The 19,058-nt window shown below is 40.1% G+C and overlaps 2 protein-coding genes across 14 annotated transcripts in view; one reads left to right on the forward strand and one right to left on the reverse strand.

Annotated features, from left to right (window-relative positions):
• Positions 1 to 19,058, forward strand: part of LOC124181131 (cAMP-specific 3',5'-cyclic phosphodiesterase) — a 276,361-nt gene that overhangs the window by 176,759 nt on the left and 80,544 nt on the right. The window contains exons 1-2 of one of the 13 annotated variants that reach the window (XM_046567381.1): positions 8,710 to 9,844; positions 16,171 to 16,598. The exons of 11 other annotated variants lie outside the window; for them this stretch is intronic. In XM_046567381.1, coding sequence (XP_046423337.1) covers positions 16,387 to 16,598 — 212 coding nt within the window. In that variant the 5' untranslated portion in view covers positions 8,710 to 9,844; positions 16,171 to 16,386. Of the gene's footprint in view, positions 1 to 8,709; positions 9,845 to 16,170; positions 16,599 to 19,058 lie in introns of those variants that run through there. One more of the 13 variants, XM_046567382.1, reaches the window with a different exon arrangement.
• LOC124181132 (4-coumarate--CoA ligase 1-like) overlaps positions 1 to 19,058 on the reverse strand; it is a 52,732-nt gene that overhangs the window by 3,924 nt on the left and 29,750 nt on the right. The gene's annotated exons all lie outside the window — the stretch shown is intronic.

The following is a 19,058-nucleotide window of genomic DNA, read 5'->3' on the forward strand; positions in this document are numbered from 1 at the left end:
ACGACAGTTCAACACGAGACCCCGTGCTGTATGGACGATTCGAGACATTTATTATATACTGCTCGAAATAAAATAATATTTTAAACCGCAACACGCCGTCTCTGTCCTGCCTACTTTATTTAATTCCATTTTTATTGACCCTTCTTACAGTACGTAGGCTGTAAATATTTTGCTACGAATGCATCGATCGATAAATCAGTACATAATCGTAACGTTTTTCTTAAATGACTCTGCGAAGTGAAGAGTTCGCACCAGGCTGATGTTTGTATCGTTATTGTAATGATGCATCTTTCGAAAAAGTCGTTATTTTGCAACATTGGAATTGCTTGAAATTTAGTAAACTGTCAATACAACATCAACGTACTCAGATTTTGTGAATTCAACTTCTTCAGGTATTTTAAAAGTGGAAAATAGTCGTTTTTGTTTCAACGTTTCGATACATTAACGTTACTAATTTCAACCTCGTAAGTTAGCGACATGACCGAATCGATGTAAAAGTCAGATACCGTTTTACGTTATCGCCGACAACTAAGTAAATCTCAAGTTATCGAAATGAGGTCGAAATTCAGCTCCCAATCAGTTGAATGGATAAAGTTATAAAACCCAAAGTGTATAAGAAAAATGGAAACGAGTCATCCATCAAGTTGTCTTAAGTTGTGTGTAACTAAATCACTCACCATTTTCACGGTTTGCCGATAAAATTGTTCTTTTTTAATTTGATTTTTCGTTACTGTGCTCTATGAGATCCGTTTAGGTATTTGACGTAAGAAATTCTTTTTCGACTTGACATAAACCGTCTTTCGAATGAATCACGGTAAGAGTAATCACCATCACACTGCAACTACTGATAGTGGCAAATCAACGCGAGCTGTCTATTTATAAAGAATTCTCTACAGTGGAATCACAAATTGGTGTAGCGAAGTTATCTTATCGAAATAGTAAGGAACAAGTTTGGATAGCGCACGCAGACGTAATTAGTCCATGGTTACATTTTCGACCGGCAAAGCTTCGCACAGCTAGTAGCTTATACTTCGTGTAAAATCACATCAGTGAATGGAGCTTGCTGCCGTAATTTCGTAATCCAACCTCGGAACACGAAAAGCACCAAGCAGCCGAAACCTGAGGCAAGCGGTCCATAAATGAGCCCTTAATCTGCCATCCATCAACCACTTGCGATCGGCCAAGGTCGTAGCTTTTTGGAACGATCATCAAAGCTTGAAAATTACGGAATTATATCTCATTAAACCTACAGATTATTATTTATTCGTCCTTTATTTTTCTAATTTACTCTCCTACCTCTTCCCGTTTGAAACATAGAAACATTACACACCCTATAACACTATTTCTTTATTTAGGGTCTGCTGACATTGGGTTTAATACCATCAATTAATGGTAAGTGGTCGACTGTCATATTTTCAGTATTTAATTTGAAAATTGGTATTCCGTCACCTTTTAACATTTGCAACTGGTTCATACAACTTACTAATTGCATGTTTTTTTTTTTAATTTGACTTAGGTAACCCAAGGTCAATGATCAATTCGGATGCGGACAAGAAAATCGCGATTTGCGATTCGTTCGAAGTAAAGTCTATAACATAGTGTTCGTCTTATGTATTTTCATCATAAATACAAATCCCTAGGTCAAATTAATGTTGTTTCAGATAGCTTCACATTGATGTATTCGACAAAACGGGACAGTACGGATTTTCGCAGAATGCACAAAAATGTTTGAAAATTGACGATTAACGAAAATTTAAATTTATTTATAGACCTTGATATCGGTTTTCAAACTCTGCGCAGAAATTTTGAAATGAAACTGACGAAACACATTTGTTTCTTTCTACCTTATAATAAAGTATCTGAAGCTTATCCAAATCCACGTAACATCCAGTGTGGCATCCCGAATATTCTGAGGATGAATTCGTACAGGTGTAGACGAGTGCGCATGGCTGAGTATTGATCGTATCCTCGGTAAGAACCGTTGGATAAAAGGTGCTTGGCGGTTAGTACCTCAGGAACCTACCTTATCGAGGAATATCGAAAAGCTCCCCTGGGGCAGAACGCAAAAGCTCCCAGTAGGCTGGCACATACGGTCGATAAACCTCGAGCCGATGCACGCAACGAAGCTTTTCATGAGCTTCGAAACTCGGAGATGAAAACCAAACTCCGAAACAAAGCTCGATCCTTCCTCAGCACGTCACGGCCGGACACGCGGCATTCAAATCCTCGCGCGCGGATAAGCTCGAGACAAACGGAAAGTAACATCTACTTTTCGCCCAAGACCTTGGTACCGGAACGTAATTGCGATGGTACGTGTTTTGCCCAGCTAAAAAGGTTCGCAAGCTAAAAAAGCTCTACCGGCGCCAGCGGTTCAGCCTTTGTAATTAAATTTCGAATTATAACACAGTCAGTTTGGCTTAGCAGACAGATTTGAAATATGCGAAACTGCTGGAATCCGCCTGAAGGAACGACGTCCTGTTTCATTATTTTCTAATCGTCCACCCGTGCCCAATTAAAATTTCAAACACAACTGACCGCCTCGGACTTACCGTCACAAGCGTGGTTAATCCCGTACGTGTAACCTCTTGATGCGAAATCTAAGCAAGCTCATTAAAGAGAGATCAAAACGTGATTGAAATAATTAATTTTTTGCCTCCCATTCCCCCTCGCTCCTTGCTTGATTGCCCCAACGCGACATCTTTATTCGGAAATTACACAGTCAAAAGTTGAAAGATTGTGTCGCAAATATTGCCTGTTTCTTTTTTTCTCGTTATCTAAACATGAAAAGAATATCGAGTTTTATAATTGAGTGCTTAGGTAGGATGACAGCGTTGAGTGAAAGTGCGTTCCCGAAAAGAGGTTTGAAGATGGAAATATCTGTGCGGTGTAGCATATATCCGTAAAATATTATGAAACTAACTGTCCAAAGTATAATTATTGCCATGTCAAAGTCATGAATTCCGAGATGTCATATTAAACTAACGATCGTTATACGCACATATCATATGTGTAGGTAGTCGATGGAAGAACTGCTGTCATAAATAAAAATCAATCAGATTCCGGTCTTCGGGTGACAAAAATGAGAAGTCCTTTCGACAGAAGCATCTTTTCTGAACAATTAGAGGCGAATGATTAAGATCTTTCTGTTCCACATTCCTCTAAACTTATGAGGGAAATGTAGACCGCGCACCTGGCATAAGTAAGAGATAAGTCAATACGAAGATTAGAGCGACGCCTTATGTTTCCAATCTCTTAGCGTCTTTGAGGCAACCTCCGTCGCTCTCAGGTTTCGCTGTCTTACATTTGAATAAGATATTCATGAATGCAAAGGCTGGTCTAGCCCCAACGAGAATGTGGGCTCGGGATACACACGTTGTCTATGTATTTACATCGGGGGTAAAGGAAGGAACAATGTGTAAACATCAATCGAGACGTGCTAACTTGCGCCGTCTCTCATGACGTGTGACTGACTGACTGATCGAGAAGACAGACGTTCGTCACCATCGTGATTGCGAGCCAACATGAAAGTTACATCGGAAGTAATTAGTGAATGCGTCATTTATTTTATCGTCGCGCTCGCGATTCACCTTCTTGTTTTTAACCATTTCAGTAACCCAAAAAAAAACAAAAAAAAAAAAGAGTGAAAAACAGAGTGTCACTATCGTGGCTTACGTAACTGAAAGGGTTAAACACTGGTACCGAGGTAAATGAAAATGGGAATATCATTTTCACAGTCGTATTCATAGGTAGACTATTCCTTTTGCGCTTAGCTTTTTGTTAATTTGCACGAAATAACAGCAAAAATTAGATTGATATTTAGTATCGCTCTCGTCAGTTTCTCATTTAGGTATGTTTTTCTACAGTGTTGATCGCTATAGAATTCGTGAAGCGTTTGATTAATACTGAAGAAAGAGAAAAGATATAGACCTCAACTTCAACCATTGACAACGTGTAATTCTTGTAATTGACTGGGCTAATTCCGCTTCGTTGGAAACTGGCGATGAGACGTGTAATATAAGAAAAGGATCTTGAGTACGATGCAGGTTATAATTTTCATTATCAAAGACAGGAAAAACAATTGTCTAGCATTTGCTGAGGAAGAAGATAGTTGAACAAAATTTCCCTCTGGTAACGCCTAGACGAAAATAGTATCTAGCAGCTACTTTCACCAGAAATATGATGTTCCATTATTACTGATACATCTATGCGGATAAAAGAAGATGATGGGCTGCAGCCCGATCGAAACGTGGCAATAAAACATTGCTCAAGCAAAAATTTCTCTTCAATTGACCATCACGCGACGAAAATTACCTATCATTAATCCTCCAACGGTCACTAACTTCAAAATATGTTCTATTATTACTGCATTTTCTAGTCTTTTCTCCAACGTATGTAATGAACGTATATTTTTTCTTTCTGCTTTCAGGTAAGTTCCAAGTCACGTGAGCCAATCTACCAAAGGTATCATAGTTCTAATGCTCAGGCGTTAAAGCCGAATACGTACCATTGGGAAACATTCACCCAGGTGAGCTCAGACCAATTAGTATGTGTAAAAATTATTCGAGGGGCGTAGCCTTGGATTCGAACTTTCCCACATTTTTACATACGGTATTCGCCTTTACATGCGGTGAACACGTTTTACACAACCGGAATAAATCGATAATCGATTATAGTATACCTATGCGCTAGCAAACAATGGAACGGGATATAGTTTGATTAGAAGGTGTAAGATTTCTGAGTGTCACAGGTCATTAAGCCGAAAATAAATTTTTACATTTGGGCCCTTAGGGAGGCCCTCTCCAAAAAAAAATGGATAGAGTTTATTGATAACAAACATGCTAATTTATGACTACATATTCATTTACAACAATTGTCACGAACTAAAGATTACTTACATTAATTTACGCGGTAAGCCTCATACTGGGGTGAAATTTTCTATGAGAAAGGAAATTATAACTGCAGCAGCAATAGAATTTAGAATTTTTGAAAAACATAATCGGGACTCCATATCCAAGGTATTATCCGTCAGAGACGAACAATTTCCACGTAAGGTAGGACAGTCATCTTCTAAATAATAACAAATTATAGTTAACCTTCACATCATAACCCATCGACATCAATTGTTAAAAAAAAATATAAATGTTTACCAGTATCGAAGGAGGGATGCCGATTATTTGTCCGGTTCTTGCGGTGACATTATTCAACTGGTGTTCGGCAGATTATTTGAACAATAATAGGTGTCAATACAAGACGCAAGGTCACACAGGATCGAGGGACAAAGAAAGGGAATATGGATCCCGCGTCGATAATGATGTGAAGGGAAGGTCAAGCATAGTTCTATTTCTAGGGAAACATAGTGTCATCATCGTGGCGCCAACAAATTTAACTAGTTCCAAGTGTTCGATCCTTTGCTGCGAAGAGAGAATTAACTCAAATGTTTGTTGGAAATTATGTTGTAATATCGGCTGCTCAGATTGTCGATGTCAGATCTGAGATTGACACTATTTTGATTGGAAGGTGTCCGTGTCAATGAAGCTGCCTTTACGCATGAGCTTCTGTGACGTTTCGACGATTCTCACCGTGAATCGATACTCACATCGAATATAAAGCGTGAACTGCTTCGGGCGTTTATTGTCCTATTGGTTCAAGGATCATCGATCCGATTGTTCCATACGGGCCTGATTTATATGGTAAGTTATGAGTTCCAACGTACGTCAAGGTGATCGATATCGAAGATATTCTCCTTGTTTCTCGTACTTTTGTTGCGAGTTCTGTCGTTTCCACCGTATTCTTCGATCGTCCGAATCTCATCAGGAGTAAATTACACGTATCGATATTCGCAGCTTCGCGTACTTCGTTGCGCTGTGAGATACGAATACATACGTATGCTACGTGTATCCATCGCAACGCTCAGAATTGATCCGATTCAATTCCAGTGTTGCTATTATATCCTCGTGCGCTTTGAGAATCGGATCGCGGAAAGCAGGATCAGCTCGTGTCTAATCCCCGGAACAAGTATCGATTGATCGGTACCTATTTGCGCGGTCACGGTATCTCCTTAACAGGTCTTCGGATCAGTGCAATTAGGCTTGGATATTGTAAGCTGCTGTCGGCTGTCAGACGTCTTGTACACGTATCACAGATTCCTGATATTATAACGCGTCAATATCACAGCCACGCGAGATTTCTCTGTTGCTCGAGAGTGGCAGGTGAAATGAAAGTAACATTGCCTTATGAGTTCAACTGAGAACGGTAATGGGTCGTTGACTTCTTTGAGCACATATGCCAGGGTGAATTAAAACTTCTTTGACCCGAGCCCCGGAAACATGGATCGACGCTGGTATTTTCGTTTTGTTACAAATCGTTGAAAAATTTCGTCCATCGTTTCGACAGAGTTTTAACTAATAATAAAGTCAGTTAATTTCATCGCGTTTCAATGTTACATCGCGATACGGTAGAGGCTTTTTTGGGCAGCCAACCATGTGTTTCATTCAATGTTCAACCGAAGTATTTCCGGCATTATTTTTGCACTTTTTTCGTCGTCATGGTATCATAGACCAAAGGTTGAATATTATTTACATACCGTAACGGACAATATTCTTAAACCCCGTTATATGCAGATACGCACAAGAATGAAATATCAAATGAATGTAACGAGGAAGCACGCATTGCAACACTTATCGGTAAAAATCGAACAGGTTAAGCTACTTTAAATAAGCTTTTGGTTAGAGAAAACCGCATATTCAAATATACAGGAATACAATGTATTTCCCAATGACAAGCAACTCTTGCGTGCGGTTCAAATTCATTTCTTTCCTCCTCGCTAAGCGCGCGTAAAAACTTTGCGACCGTACTCTGTTCACCCTTAAGGACTTTCCGCTGTCTGAAACTTTTCGAGCGAGATACTGTTTCTATAATTTACGGAGGCGGAGCCCAAAAGTTATTCTTCTCTTCAACGCGATGCGGTGTAGAGTTGTATCAACCTATCTACTGGGAGTATTCGGTGAACGGTTTCGACACGAACGACGTTCCGCCGGCAGATAGGCAACCTAACTTACTTCTTACACACGGTAAGTACCTAATAGATGTAACCTCGGTTGCCGATATTCTGTCGAAACATCGTTCGCGCCGGGACCTTTCGCCGAAAACTCCTAATATACACGTTCGGTAGAAATATGCAATAAAATTTCTGTCTTAGCCATGAATTACGTCTTACATTTTCAGAGTTTCCTTCAACAGTCCATTCAGTCCCGTCAACCAACATTTAGTGATTCTAGCACGACATACCGTCAACCGAAATTACAATAATTCTAACAAAACGATACCTCACTTAACCCGAGCATACGACAATGAGAGTTTTTGCAACCAACGGAATATATATGATCTTGTATTGATCGAACATTTGTTGGATCAAAAAGTAGGATATTCAGATCGTCAAATTGATTGTTTAATCAACTATGTAATACAGGTCATTGAACTAAATGTTCTGCCGTCTCTACATCCTTGTACTTGATTCAACTAGTTATTCATTTTATAGATAATTATATTTCATTCGGTTCCTGTAACTCGCAATATTGTTGTATTTAATGAATAGTATTTTCTTTACCTCAGAAGTGTTGAGTTCAAAATGGCTTGCTTGGTTATAGACGTACAAAATCAAAAATTTTTCGGTGTTCCGTTTAACGACCTCTATAACCAAGAAAACCATTTTGAACTTTTGTATTTACCTGATATTCACTTCGCCACCCGTAACCACCGGATTTAGTTTACTGAAACCGATCACGTTTGATTCAACAAATTTTTTTCTCTCACTGCACATGTATATATATATTTTTTTTTTTTATTAATTTTACAAATTTTTTTCTCTCACTGCACATATATATATACATATATATATATATATACATGTGCAGTGAGAGAAAAAAATTTGTTGAATCAAACGTGATCGGTTTCAGTAAACTAAATCCGGTGGTTACGGGTGGCGAAGTGAATATCAGGTAAATACAAAAGTTCAAAATGGTTTTCTTGGTTATAGAGGTCGTTAAACGGAACACCGAAAAATTTTTGATTTTGTACGATATATATTATAGGGGAGCCTTCCGAACGATTGCGATTGATAATTTTTGCCTGCAGTAGAACAACGCGACAAGGCAATCTCGATGAGAAAAAAAAAGTAAAAAAAAAAACAACCGACAAAAAGTTAATAGCGGCTAAAATTCATTCATCAAATTTCGATACATGTACATCAAGCCAAATTATCCCGGATGGCAATCGGTGCTCGTTATAACTCCGCATTTGCAAGGAGCTAGAGAGAGAGAGAGAGAGAGAGAGAGGGAGAGAGAGAGGGAGAGAGGTCCGTCCACGTGACGACCTCGTCTTCCGTTCCCTCCCCCCCCCCCCCCCTTCTTCCCCCTCGATGTTGCGCGTACGCGAAACTAGAAAGTTACCTTCGTGGTCCAGTGGCTCTTCGGAGCGCGGGCGATTTGATTCCCGTTTGCGAAACGGGGGCGCGCGCAGCCGCGTGGAATATCCGGGCTGCGCGGGGCCCGCGAAATGAGCGTTCGTTACGCTCCTGGCACCGGGCGGTAGGAATCGTAAGACAATCGATTTGTTTGTGTTGAACACACACGGGAAACGGCACGCAGTGCCGACACAGCATCGCCGGGCGGCCACTTCCTTACTAGATTTCTCGCTCCTCTCAACCTATGCGTACAAGTATAACGCTTAGTTACGTCTCTCCGGCGTCACGATTAGAGCGGCTCGGGTTGCCGGGATCGAAGCTGCTTCGAACCGCGGTTACACAATTCGAGTCAAGTGTCAAGTGTCAAGTTTGGGGATATTGTGTGTATATAACGAATATACGCGAAACGGGGCAAACCGATCGTTGTGTCTGCACGACAAGTTTTTTATACGATTCGGATCTCCGGCTGGATGTGGCGCGACACGACGCCATAATTTAAACATCCTAAATCGAATTTAAACGCGAATCGGTCACGGATCACATGGGATTCGATTGGTACGGGTGGTATGGCTGTGGATGATAAAAGACAAATATGCAAGTATCTTCTACGAGTGAGTGATATGATAAAGCGATACCGATTTTCGTCCAGACATTATACCACTTGAATCTGTTTTTGTGCGGATGAACTGCTGCGGTGTAGGATAATATTTTCAACCGTGGTTATGGCGAGAATTTGTATTTGCGACAGACGTTCAACGATCGCGAAAAACGGTGCGCGAAGATAACAATGTGAGGAAGAATTCCAAAGTTTGCAATTTCATCGTGTCCTGGAAACGATGAAATTTTCGCCTTGGCGCATGTTGATTAAAAATAAAATTAAGCTGACGCGATGTAAAGCGAATAATGCTGCCTACTGTTGTTTCCACCTCGTGCAGACGGAAAGTGTGATTAATTTTTTGTCGGAGAACGTATATATAAAAACGAGGTTTCTTCTTCTTTCGCAAATATCAAAATTTACATTTGATGTATGCGCGAGGGTGCAAAGCTGTTTGAACCGAGTGAAAATAAACACTACATAATGTGAGAAATCGTTCGCTCCGTGTAAAATTGTGAAATTAAAAGTGTGCGGAGTTTTTGTTTCCTTTCATTTTTTTTTCTCATCTCTCTAAGCGTCGGTGAAAACGTGTAATTATTACACGCGCCATGACACTGCATTATCGTATGATAATTATCTTCAAAACCTGCGTACAAGTGGAAATTCCAATTGTAAATTTCTACGTGACAGCGTGGATAAAATACGTGAATAGGTATACGAATAGATATATAACGCGAGTAGCATTAATTGAGCGCGGATCAATTAATTTTGACGACACGAACGGATCGGTAATTATTTACTGGCTATGCGATGTGTATAACGACGCTGGATAGCCAGGTGCAGTTATTAACATACACACGTTGACATTACAAATTCTCTGTGGCAGAGATTGACGTCATTATGTAAATTATTTGAACAAGTATAGAAGGAGATTCCTAGCCAAATCACAGTGTAATATTAAACGTAATTCAAACATTCAAAGGAATTGATATTGCCGCGTGTTCGAGCGAAATTGATCGTAGATTTGATTCTTCTCTTTAGCCCCCCGCCTTGACCTCTTCTTTTTTCGGTTGACCTGCTTTGTCAGGCCTTATGAGAAGGGTTAAGATAAATTAGTGACTTATTGAATTTTGGATGCTACGGACGAGCGACAGTTTAATCCAATTTCGAACAGCGTTAGGGTAAAACTTTACATCTCAAATGTTTATATACATATATAAGTATAGAAACCGAGTTCCCGTTTGCGTGAAATTAGCCCTTAAAGACACTCAGGGAATCAAGGAGATTAGCGAAATCGTGAAGATCGTCGGTGCATAAATTAGTCCCGGTCCACTCATATATATATATATATATATATATATATAATTATCTAATTGGTTGAAAAACTGTTCAGCATTTTGAATCGCTGTCATAAAACCGTACTTGCTGTTCAAGAATCGTAGGTCATCCTTTCCCCGTTCCGATTACGATTGTAAAAATCGGAGTTAAATATTTTTTTTAATTCCACGCTATTTGACAGTCTCAACAAATTCCTCGAGGGTCTGACATTTTTGTATAAACGCGTCGTCCGACGCTATTTTCGAGTAATTAATTCGTACCTCCGAGTACGATACACCGTTACTATATACCTATAAATAGGTACGTACAATAGCACTCACCAGTGCAAAGTATTCTAACCTTTCGACACGCTGGAATCGTTTTGCTCATGCACTGTATACGGATTCTTATCTGACTAGTTGTACAAAGGTGTAATATGTGCAATGCAATTCTTACACGGTTGTAAAAATAACCTACACTCGTATCTACACGCAGCTGATTAGAGTCGAGTTGTAAATCCAGATTACGTTATATCTTTTTACAGTAGGTATATTGTAGATATAATACAAATGACGCGGTCATTCGTCGCCTCGGCGTTTTGATGCTGCAACGCGTTGCGGGAGAAACAAGAAAAAAGAAAAAGAAAAAGAAAAAAAACAAAATACAGCTTCATCGGTGAGTTGAGAAAGAAAGAAAAAAAAAAGGGGCGAAGAAAGAAAAATAAGAGAAACTAGGACCAGCCGCGAATACAAGCGCCGTTGGAGAGATTTATCTAGCGACTTGACGAATCCCACGTGTTATTCAAATTCCGTACGGCTGTTCCACTAGCTCTGAGTTACACAGCTACGCGTGCATTTGCGGTCGTAAAATTAAAATCGGATATCCATACTGAAAATTGGATGAAAATACGGAGTGTTCTCAGGCGTACGTATATGCCATGTATATAGGTATACAGGTATGTACGTATATACATTACGCCTTGTATCCGCGGGAATCGGTTTTTTTTCCGAAGAAGCTCCCTTGTTATAGAAGCAAGCTGTACTCGAATTGTGTCAATCGATCACTGTCTTCGTACTAAGTGAAACGTACCTATTGCGTTTCGTTTAAATTGAACCGGATTATTATATTTTTTTACGCAAAGGGATGGTGTACGTGTGTATATGTATGTACGTGCATACGCATATACGTATATATATATATATATATATATATATATATATATATATATATATATGTATATGTATGTATGTGTAAGTAGCGCTGTTGCGCGAAGGGTCGCGATCCCGCCGGGCTGAACTCTACGACGATTTATCACTCCCACGATTTCAGCCTGCTTCTTTTTCTTTCGCATTTCACTTCACTCGTCGCTCTCCTGCAGCAAGTGCTGCGAAGGTGTGTACAGGCCTGTGTGTGCAGGCATATAACAAGATTCGCGGAACGATTGATGGATCTTTGTATTATACCTGACTGCCTGTTGATTATTATCAGCGAAATTTAACAATATTATGCAGTTCTCTTGTACAACACGTACGATACAGAGATCGAGGATAACAGCGTTCAATCACCCGTGAAAATGACACGCGAAATAAGATAATCCGAAGGGTCGCGCCGAGTACAATGCAAACTATTTCTTATAACAACATATTCCTGTCCACAAAAGATATCCTGGAGTAAACGGATTTCTAAGCTCCGTCAAGACTCTCGGGCATTCTCTCGTGTAATCGGACGTATATTTACACACATTGACTGTCCGTATAACGCGTTCCTCGACTTGAGTGTAACAACGACGGATCGTAAGTAGGAGTTTTCGTTTGCTTATCGTTGTACATAGTTTGCATGTCGACGGTGTCAAACCGCGAAACAATGCTTCTGCACATATACATGCCGGAGTATGGCTTTTGTATCAACTTGCGGGACCGCGATACGGCCTACTTATTTATTTTTATTCTTTTTCTTTCACCACGCAACAATGTGGAATCCAGTTTACACCGTACGGCTGAAAGCTCGAAGCACTGGCTTCCAACTTTGCTTTCTGTTATTCTGACCGAACTATCGATCTCTTATGCACTTGGCACGCGGACAGTAGACGTAAAGTGAGAGAGTCTTATTACACAATTTCAGAATTTGACTGGATGTAATATACGTATAAAGAAGCAATTTATCGGTTTTTTATTTTCTGGATGCCGAACCTCGACCGGTAAAAAAAATCCTCAAGTTCTACCAGCCGACTTTTGATACACGCTTAGTGCATAATTTTTCAATTCTTTCACGTCGTATCTTTTCTTTCGAGTATAACGTTGTTTGGCTGGAAAAACCGGCGAATCACAGTCACGTATTAGAAAGATGAAAATGCTTTCGCAATCGCGGTTGATTTTTCCGATGCATTGCGAGCAGCTAACGATAGCTACTTCTCAGAACTGTCTCGACGCAGTGAACTGCACTCTGTCAAACCACGGCGTGCTCGATCACATATACTTCATATTTACTTCTCATATTATATATCATATCGCGTTGCAACGTGATATCGCCACTTCGTCTCACGCTAACAAGGCAAGCCCTTAGGGTCTCTCTGGAAGAGCAAAGATCTTTCATATTAGAAGCCAAGCTTAGAAGAGTTACGTACGTCACTGCTTCGGACACAAGATTATTGAGCCGACCTTTTTTCAGTTTATTCACATGCTTGATACGGCTTCGAAATACGCGTGTTCAGGGAAATCGCCTTTGCAATTGGCCAAAACACGAGCTGCACAAATCGTCTTGTCGAGTGTGGGAGCGAAACTTCCAACCTGATGTTACGAACAAGTGACACAAAATGGTAGACTAGTGTTAATAAATCGGAACACAAGAACAGGCGCATGAATTGTACCGATACAGTTGTGACATGCGGTTTTATGAGTCGCCGGGATCGGGAGGCTTGAATCTTTGGTTATGCCTTATAATTTATGCATCGATAATGTCAGAACGTGGTGGCACTATCGGTAAGAAATATCTCACGATGACTGAAACAAGACGTCATCTCCGATCCGGTTATCCGAACCGACACCCGCAGTCCGCGTATCTCGGGTAACTAAGACACGTCGGTTTAAACAAATGATTATTTAAAAGCTGACCTCCATTTTGACAGGACTACATGTTATACGCGTTGGTTCTATTGCCCGGCTGCCGAAGCTGCTCCGTAAATGAGCTGTGAATCGAAATAAATCAAATCTGATCAACTTATCGCCGTGTCGTTACACCCCCATGTCCAACGGTACTTACATCTTTAACCGTATAAATATTTCGCAACAATTTCATTTCGAAAAAGGTACGTAATCAATTTTAAAAGATCCGCGTCGCGTTCTGTCCCCTGCTATAATCATATCGCATACGACGAAGTCGCTCTTTGTTGGCTGTTCGTTTATCAGCGATATTTGTTTAGCACTGATTATACGCGCCATAGGTATGTGCCTCGTTTCGTACCTACGCTCCTGATCAAGCATTCATCGGTTGTTTTTGGAAGAAATAGAAATAGGAATAAAACAGAAGAAAAAAAATATGCATAAAACCAACAACCAAACAATTATTAGGCGATACTAAAACGTGCGTCTACCGTTTTCGTAATTTGAAATCGTTCCAATTAACGCGTTGTAGCTTATCCACGCGGAATATCGCCGGCCTAGGTTTCATACTAAAATCTGTTTTATTTGCCACAAATGCGGCCAACCGTGGAAGCTGTAAACCCGAATGAGTTAACGGACGTATTTTTATTATTACTATTATTATCATTTTTGTTTTTCACGCTATAAATTTTGGCCCACCGTGATACTTTGACCTCGTTGTTGGAGCTCTGGCCAATGTTCCGTGTACATCAAAGTTAATAACCCACCGTTTATCGTCTGCATTTTTATATTTATGCCAAAATTGTTGCCAGAGGACGAATCGCGACCGCAGCTTCTCTTCGCCAGTTTATCACGGACTTCCAGTTTTCCAAATCGTATAACCATGTTTTATGGTGAACCTCACGCGATGCTCGATCTACCCTGTAGTTCCCACTGGATTTAGATAATATCCTCTGCACTTTGTGGAAGAGATTTGACTTTTCACGTTCTCGATAAATATTTCGTGCGGTTGGAATTCGAAATGAAAAATGCGACCCTGGAGAATCACTCGTGGAATCGATTATTCTCATTACGGCCTTCGAAAAAATAAATTTTTCTACGAAATTGCAATTAATTTTAGTGAAATTTTCACAGTAACCACGGTTAACTAGTCCCAAATTCAATTAAAACGACAGACAGCTAGTATGTAGGTGCGTACTAGTGCTGTACGATTCAGCCTCATTAGCTGAAAGTTAGCTGGCTAAAGTAATTTGCCGGCCAAAATAGTTGACCGGTAAATCGGTTAGGCCGGCCAGGAATAGATAATCAGTTAATTTGAACCGGCTGAGCCGAAAAATTCAGAAAATCAACAAGCAAATGAATGTTTCACCTTTTGGATTCGAAATTTTAACTAAAATACCTCATAAATAACCGTGTTTAGCACTTAGGAATAGAGAAGTTTTTGTGCGAATCCAATTTTAATATTACTGACTACGGTTGGGAAATAATACGCATTAAGTTATTCGAAAATATGCGGAGCTTAGTAAGTGATTTTGGAAAGTTGACCAAAAACAAGTGTCACGATTTGACAGACGTTAATTTTTATTCTTAGCTTGGCTGATTATTATTGATTGATCAATTTTTCAGGCACCTTGGACAATTGGATGACAATAATTCTATAAAGTGAATATATTAAAACTTATTGCAACCAGTTGCAAGTTCAAATTTCAAAAGTCAAAAATTCATTTGCTTGTTGATTTTGTAACACTTTTATGTCAAGTTTGTTACCTGGCTAACTAATTTGACCGGCAAAGTTTGAGCTAATTAGCCCGGTCAACTATCTTGAGCGACTAATCCAGCTAAATCGTACAACACTAGTACATACCCGTAAACCTTAGCAAATGAAACTGACGTTACGCCCTCAAGTTTGAAAAATTTTTCGATTTCCTCGGGGGCCTTTCGGCCTCTCGTATCACTTAGGCGATCGCACGTGGAACTTTTAGAAAAGTTTTACTTCTTTCCCTTTGTTCGATTTTGTCATCGGCATAAACTATAACTCTCGTTCTAGCAAATTACGGTCTAAGCCACTCAACTTTATCACTTCTGCATGCTGCCCATCTTCGTCTTCGGATATCAACTATCGTAACTAAGCGATTAGGATTATAAAGATGTCCGTCATACTTCCATCATAAATAACTTTCTTTGTCTGTCAAATATAGAAGCCGACTTGACTGCGTCAGATTGGTCATGATTTATGTCACCGGACATCGTGAAACAATACAATATACTAAAAATGGACGACCGTCTTCACCGAGCTTATCAGAGTTGTAATAAACTACCTACACGATTACAGTTTCCTGCGCGTTTTCGCTCACCGTTACAAACTTTTATACGGAAATAAAATTTTATACATCGATGCCGTGCAGCTCGTAACGATACACCCGTCTTCGCTTGTGTACTGTACTTGTTCGGGTTTTTTTTTTTTTTTTTTTATCTCAAGTCACTTTTATTTTTTATATTTCTTATAAGTTTTCAACGAAGGTACAAGCTATCCACTCATCGACACCGTCGTCGTAATTACGAACTCGAGCTTCGTCTCGCGCATTAATTTATTCAGGATCAACCTTTACGCACCGTCGCTCGGCGTCGGTCATTCTTGTAGTACACGACACGAACTCTCCTCCTTGGAATACCTCCAGCTCATTGTTCTGAAATTTTAGTCACCATCACGATGTTCTTCGAGATAATCGCCACCGTTTTATAATCACTGCGGTCGTCGGGCAGGGAAACACGTATTTAGTGTAAACCGACTACGCGGGTTAATCAAGTGCGAATTGATCATGTTTAATATTGGTGAATCGTGTGCGTTTCGAAATACCGAATAAACACCGAGTGTAATGCCCTGATTAAAGACTTGTGGAATATCAGTGATCAGTATGATCACGGTATCGTTTCTTCTTTGGACACTGCTCAAGACCCATGAGAATGGAGTACCCGGTGATATCGAAAATGGCGGAATGAGTCGACGCGAATCCCTCGCTAAGGACGCTCGTCGGGACTCGCGGGAAACGTCGGTCAGTCTTCCTGCGGGTCGCCGTCACACCCGTGGTCGACACTCGCGACGATATTACGTGGATCGAAAGAGGAGGTGAGTATTGCTCGTTTAATGAACATCTGAACGGTCATGAATATCCTGCAGCTTATTAGGACCGTTAGACATGTAATTTGGGCGATCGGCATCGCCCTCACAAGTACATTCGTTGATCGTCTTACCGGATGTATTGCGGTTGCGCATAAAAGAGAAAACTGATTAAAACAAATTCTATAAATTAGTAGGTACCTTATACGTACGCTGCGGGCGAGTTGAGTGAAGAAATTTGAAGTTTAAAACGATCGTTGCATCGGTAGTCTTGACTTTTATTGGTGTTTGTAGGTGACACAGCGAAATACTTGGATTAGCGTCAGCTGTTGGCGATAAGATGAAAAAATAGAAGATAAAACTGCCTGATAATCCGGGAATAATCTCAATTACAGTCGAGGTCGCTGTTATATCAGCCGTTTCGTAAATACCTGAGGCTTCTGACACAGCTCTGTATAACTATCCGACAAATTGTCGCGTGAAAACTGTGGTTAATGGTACGTAGTGGTCGATTCGTGGGTGATAAGACAGATTTCACGAAAACAGAGATTCTGTCTTATACGTACATCGATGTCTCCTACCGTGTGTTCTATTCTCGGCAGGGAGATGAATTCGTTGCGGTTGTATATTTCTGCTGGTTGTAAAAAACGCAAGAATATTCTGGTCTTTGTCGGTATAAAAAAAAAAGAAAGTAAAATGGCATTCGCTAAACGCCGGCCAACCCACAATTTGTTGGTTGACATTAAAAGTTGGCAGCACTCTGAATTTGAGAACAACTCAAAAGTATTGTTCGAACTTTTTATTGAGTAACGCGCTGCTTTCGACTCGACGTATTTACCTGTGTAATTGAATTTCCAAGCCGCGGGACAGTTTTTCAATTTCTTTAACTTTTGAAGTGGAATATATTCTATGGTACGATGTGTAACCGCCTGCCGAATGACGAGAGACTGATGAATATTTAGACAAACGCCGTTTTACATTATAGTTTCGAATTTTTATTACTAGAAGAATCATCGTCTGCGCCTGAAAGATCAAACTTTAGAATTTATTATACATGCGGTATTCAAAGAAGTATATTCAGCTGCGAAGCCTTTTACTTTCGCCCACGAATCTCTTGCGTAACGGGGAGGAGAGAACGAATTAAACCCGCTGACGTCACGTTGATTCTGACACAATTACACTCAACGGTCATTTAAATAATGCGTAGAGTCGGGTGATTAAAATTTTAATTGCAAATTAATCCTCGCTCGGGTCAATGCATCGATGATTATCACAGACATCTTTTCAATTTCAATCGACTTCTGGTAACACTTGACTGAAAGCTATTAAACCCATACCGACATACGACTCCCCGCTGAAGTGCCTAACAGGGTGCGTGTTTTACCATTATCTGGCTAAAATCCGACCCGGTACTAGTTGCAATTAACCCCGTTTGATTACACAGATTTGGTCTACGTGAGATTTAATTATTCGGCAATTATCCAACCAGTTCATGTAGGTACGTGAAAATAAATTCCAAACTGACCGGACAATACGTCAAAGTCCTAGTGAGCGGCGAGTGGAGATATTTTGCACGTATTTAACTTTTGCCGTTCGCAATTCCTCGCTCGGTGAACAAATTTTCATCGTTTATTTCATTCGATTTGTTTACCCCCATAACTCAGAGAGTTTAGGGTATCAGGATGCGCCTTTACGTTAATACCGATGATTTATGTTTCCAAATACTTTGCGACAACATATTAATTACCATGCAAATATACTCGGCAAACCTTGTCTGCAATAAATTAACAGATAACACTTTCGGGACCAGAACGAACAAAAGATCAGAGCCAAAAAATCCTTGTTCTCGTAAGAATACTGTTGAAATAAAAAAAGAAAGTTGTAAATATTTGTGAAAATTGTTAGAAATAGTTTAGTGTAGCTGTACGTTTGCAAATTTTATTTGATCCTAGAATTTACAGCGCAAGGCAGCAATATAGCTTATACTACTGCTTATTACTTATCACATGTTCGTGTAAAAGTTTTTTACACCTTAAAGCGTGAAATTGTTGAAAACTAGTTAAAATTTTCTCGTCTTTTTCTCGAGCGCGTGTAAAAGACGAACGAATATACGTACACGAAGTACCCTGACTTGTTTTTCGCGATGACGTGTATACCCAATTAAATACGGCTCTGGAATTCTCTGTACTTTTTTACTGGCGCCCGAGTGTGATGAACTCGGAAAGTAATAATAGTCATCCGAGCATCAGCCCAGCCCACGAATGCAAACAAAGTCAAGATACAAAGAACCAACCGACACAGCGGCCGAGACAGCCAGTCAAAATTCATAACCTCGGGCTTAATACGCCGCTCGGATAATCCGATCTTTAAGCAAGTTGGAGAGACTCGAGTACTTTGCCCAGATTAATTCAACCATGGTACACAGCGGGGGAAGAAGCCGACCGAATGCCTTAAGGGGGCATCCTGGTC

This window comes from Neodiprion fabricii, chromosome 4 (assembly GCF_021155785.1).
Source record: "Neodiprion fabricii isolate iyNeoFabr1 chromosome 4, iyNeoFabr1.1, whole genome shotgun sequence".
In the NCBI taxonomy this organism is placed as follows: Eukaryota; Metazoa; Arthropoda; class Insecta; order Hymenoptera; family Diprionidae; genus Neodiprion; species Neodiprion fabricii.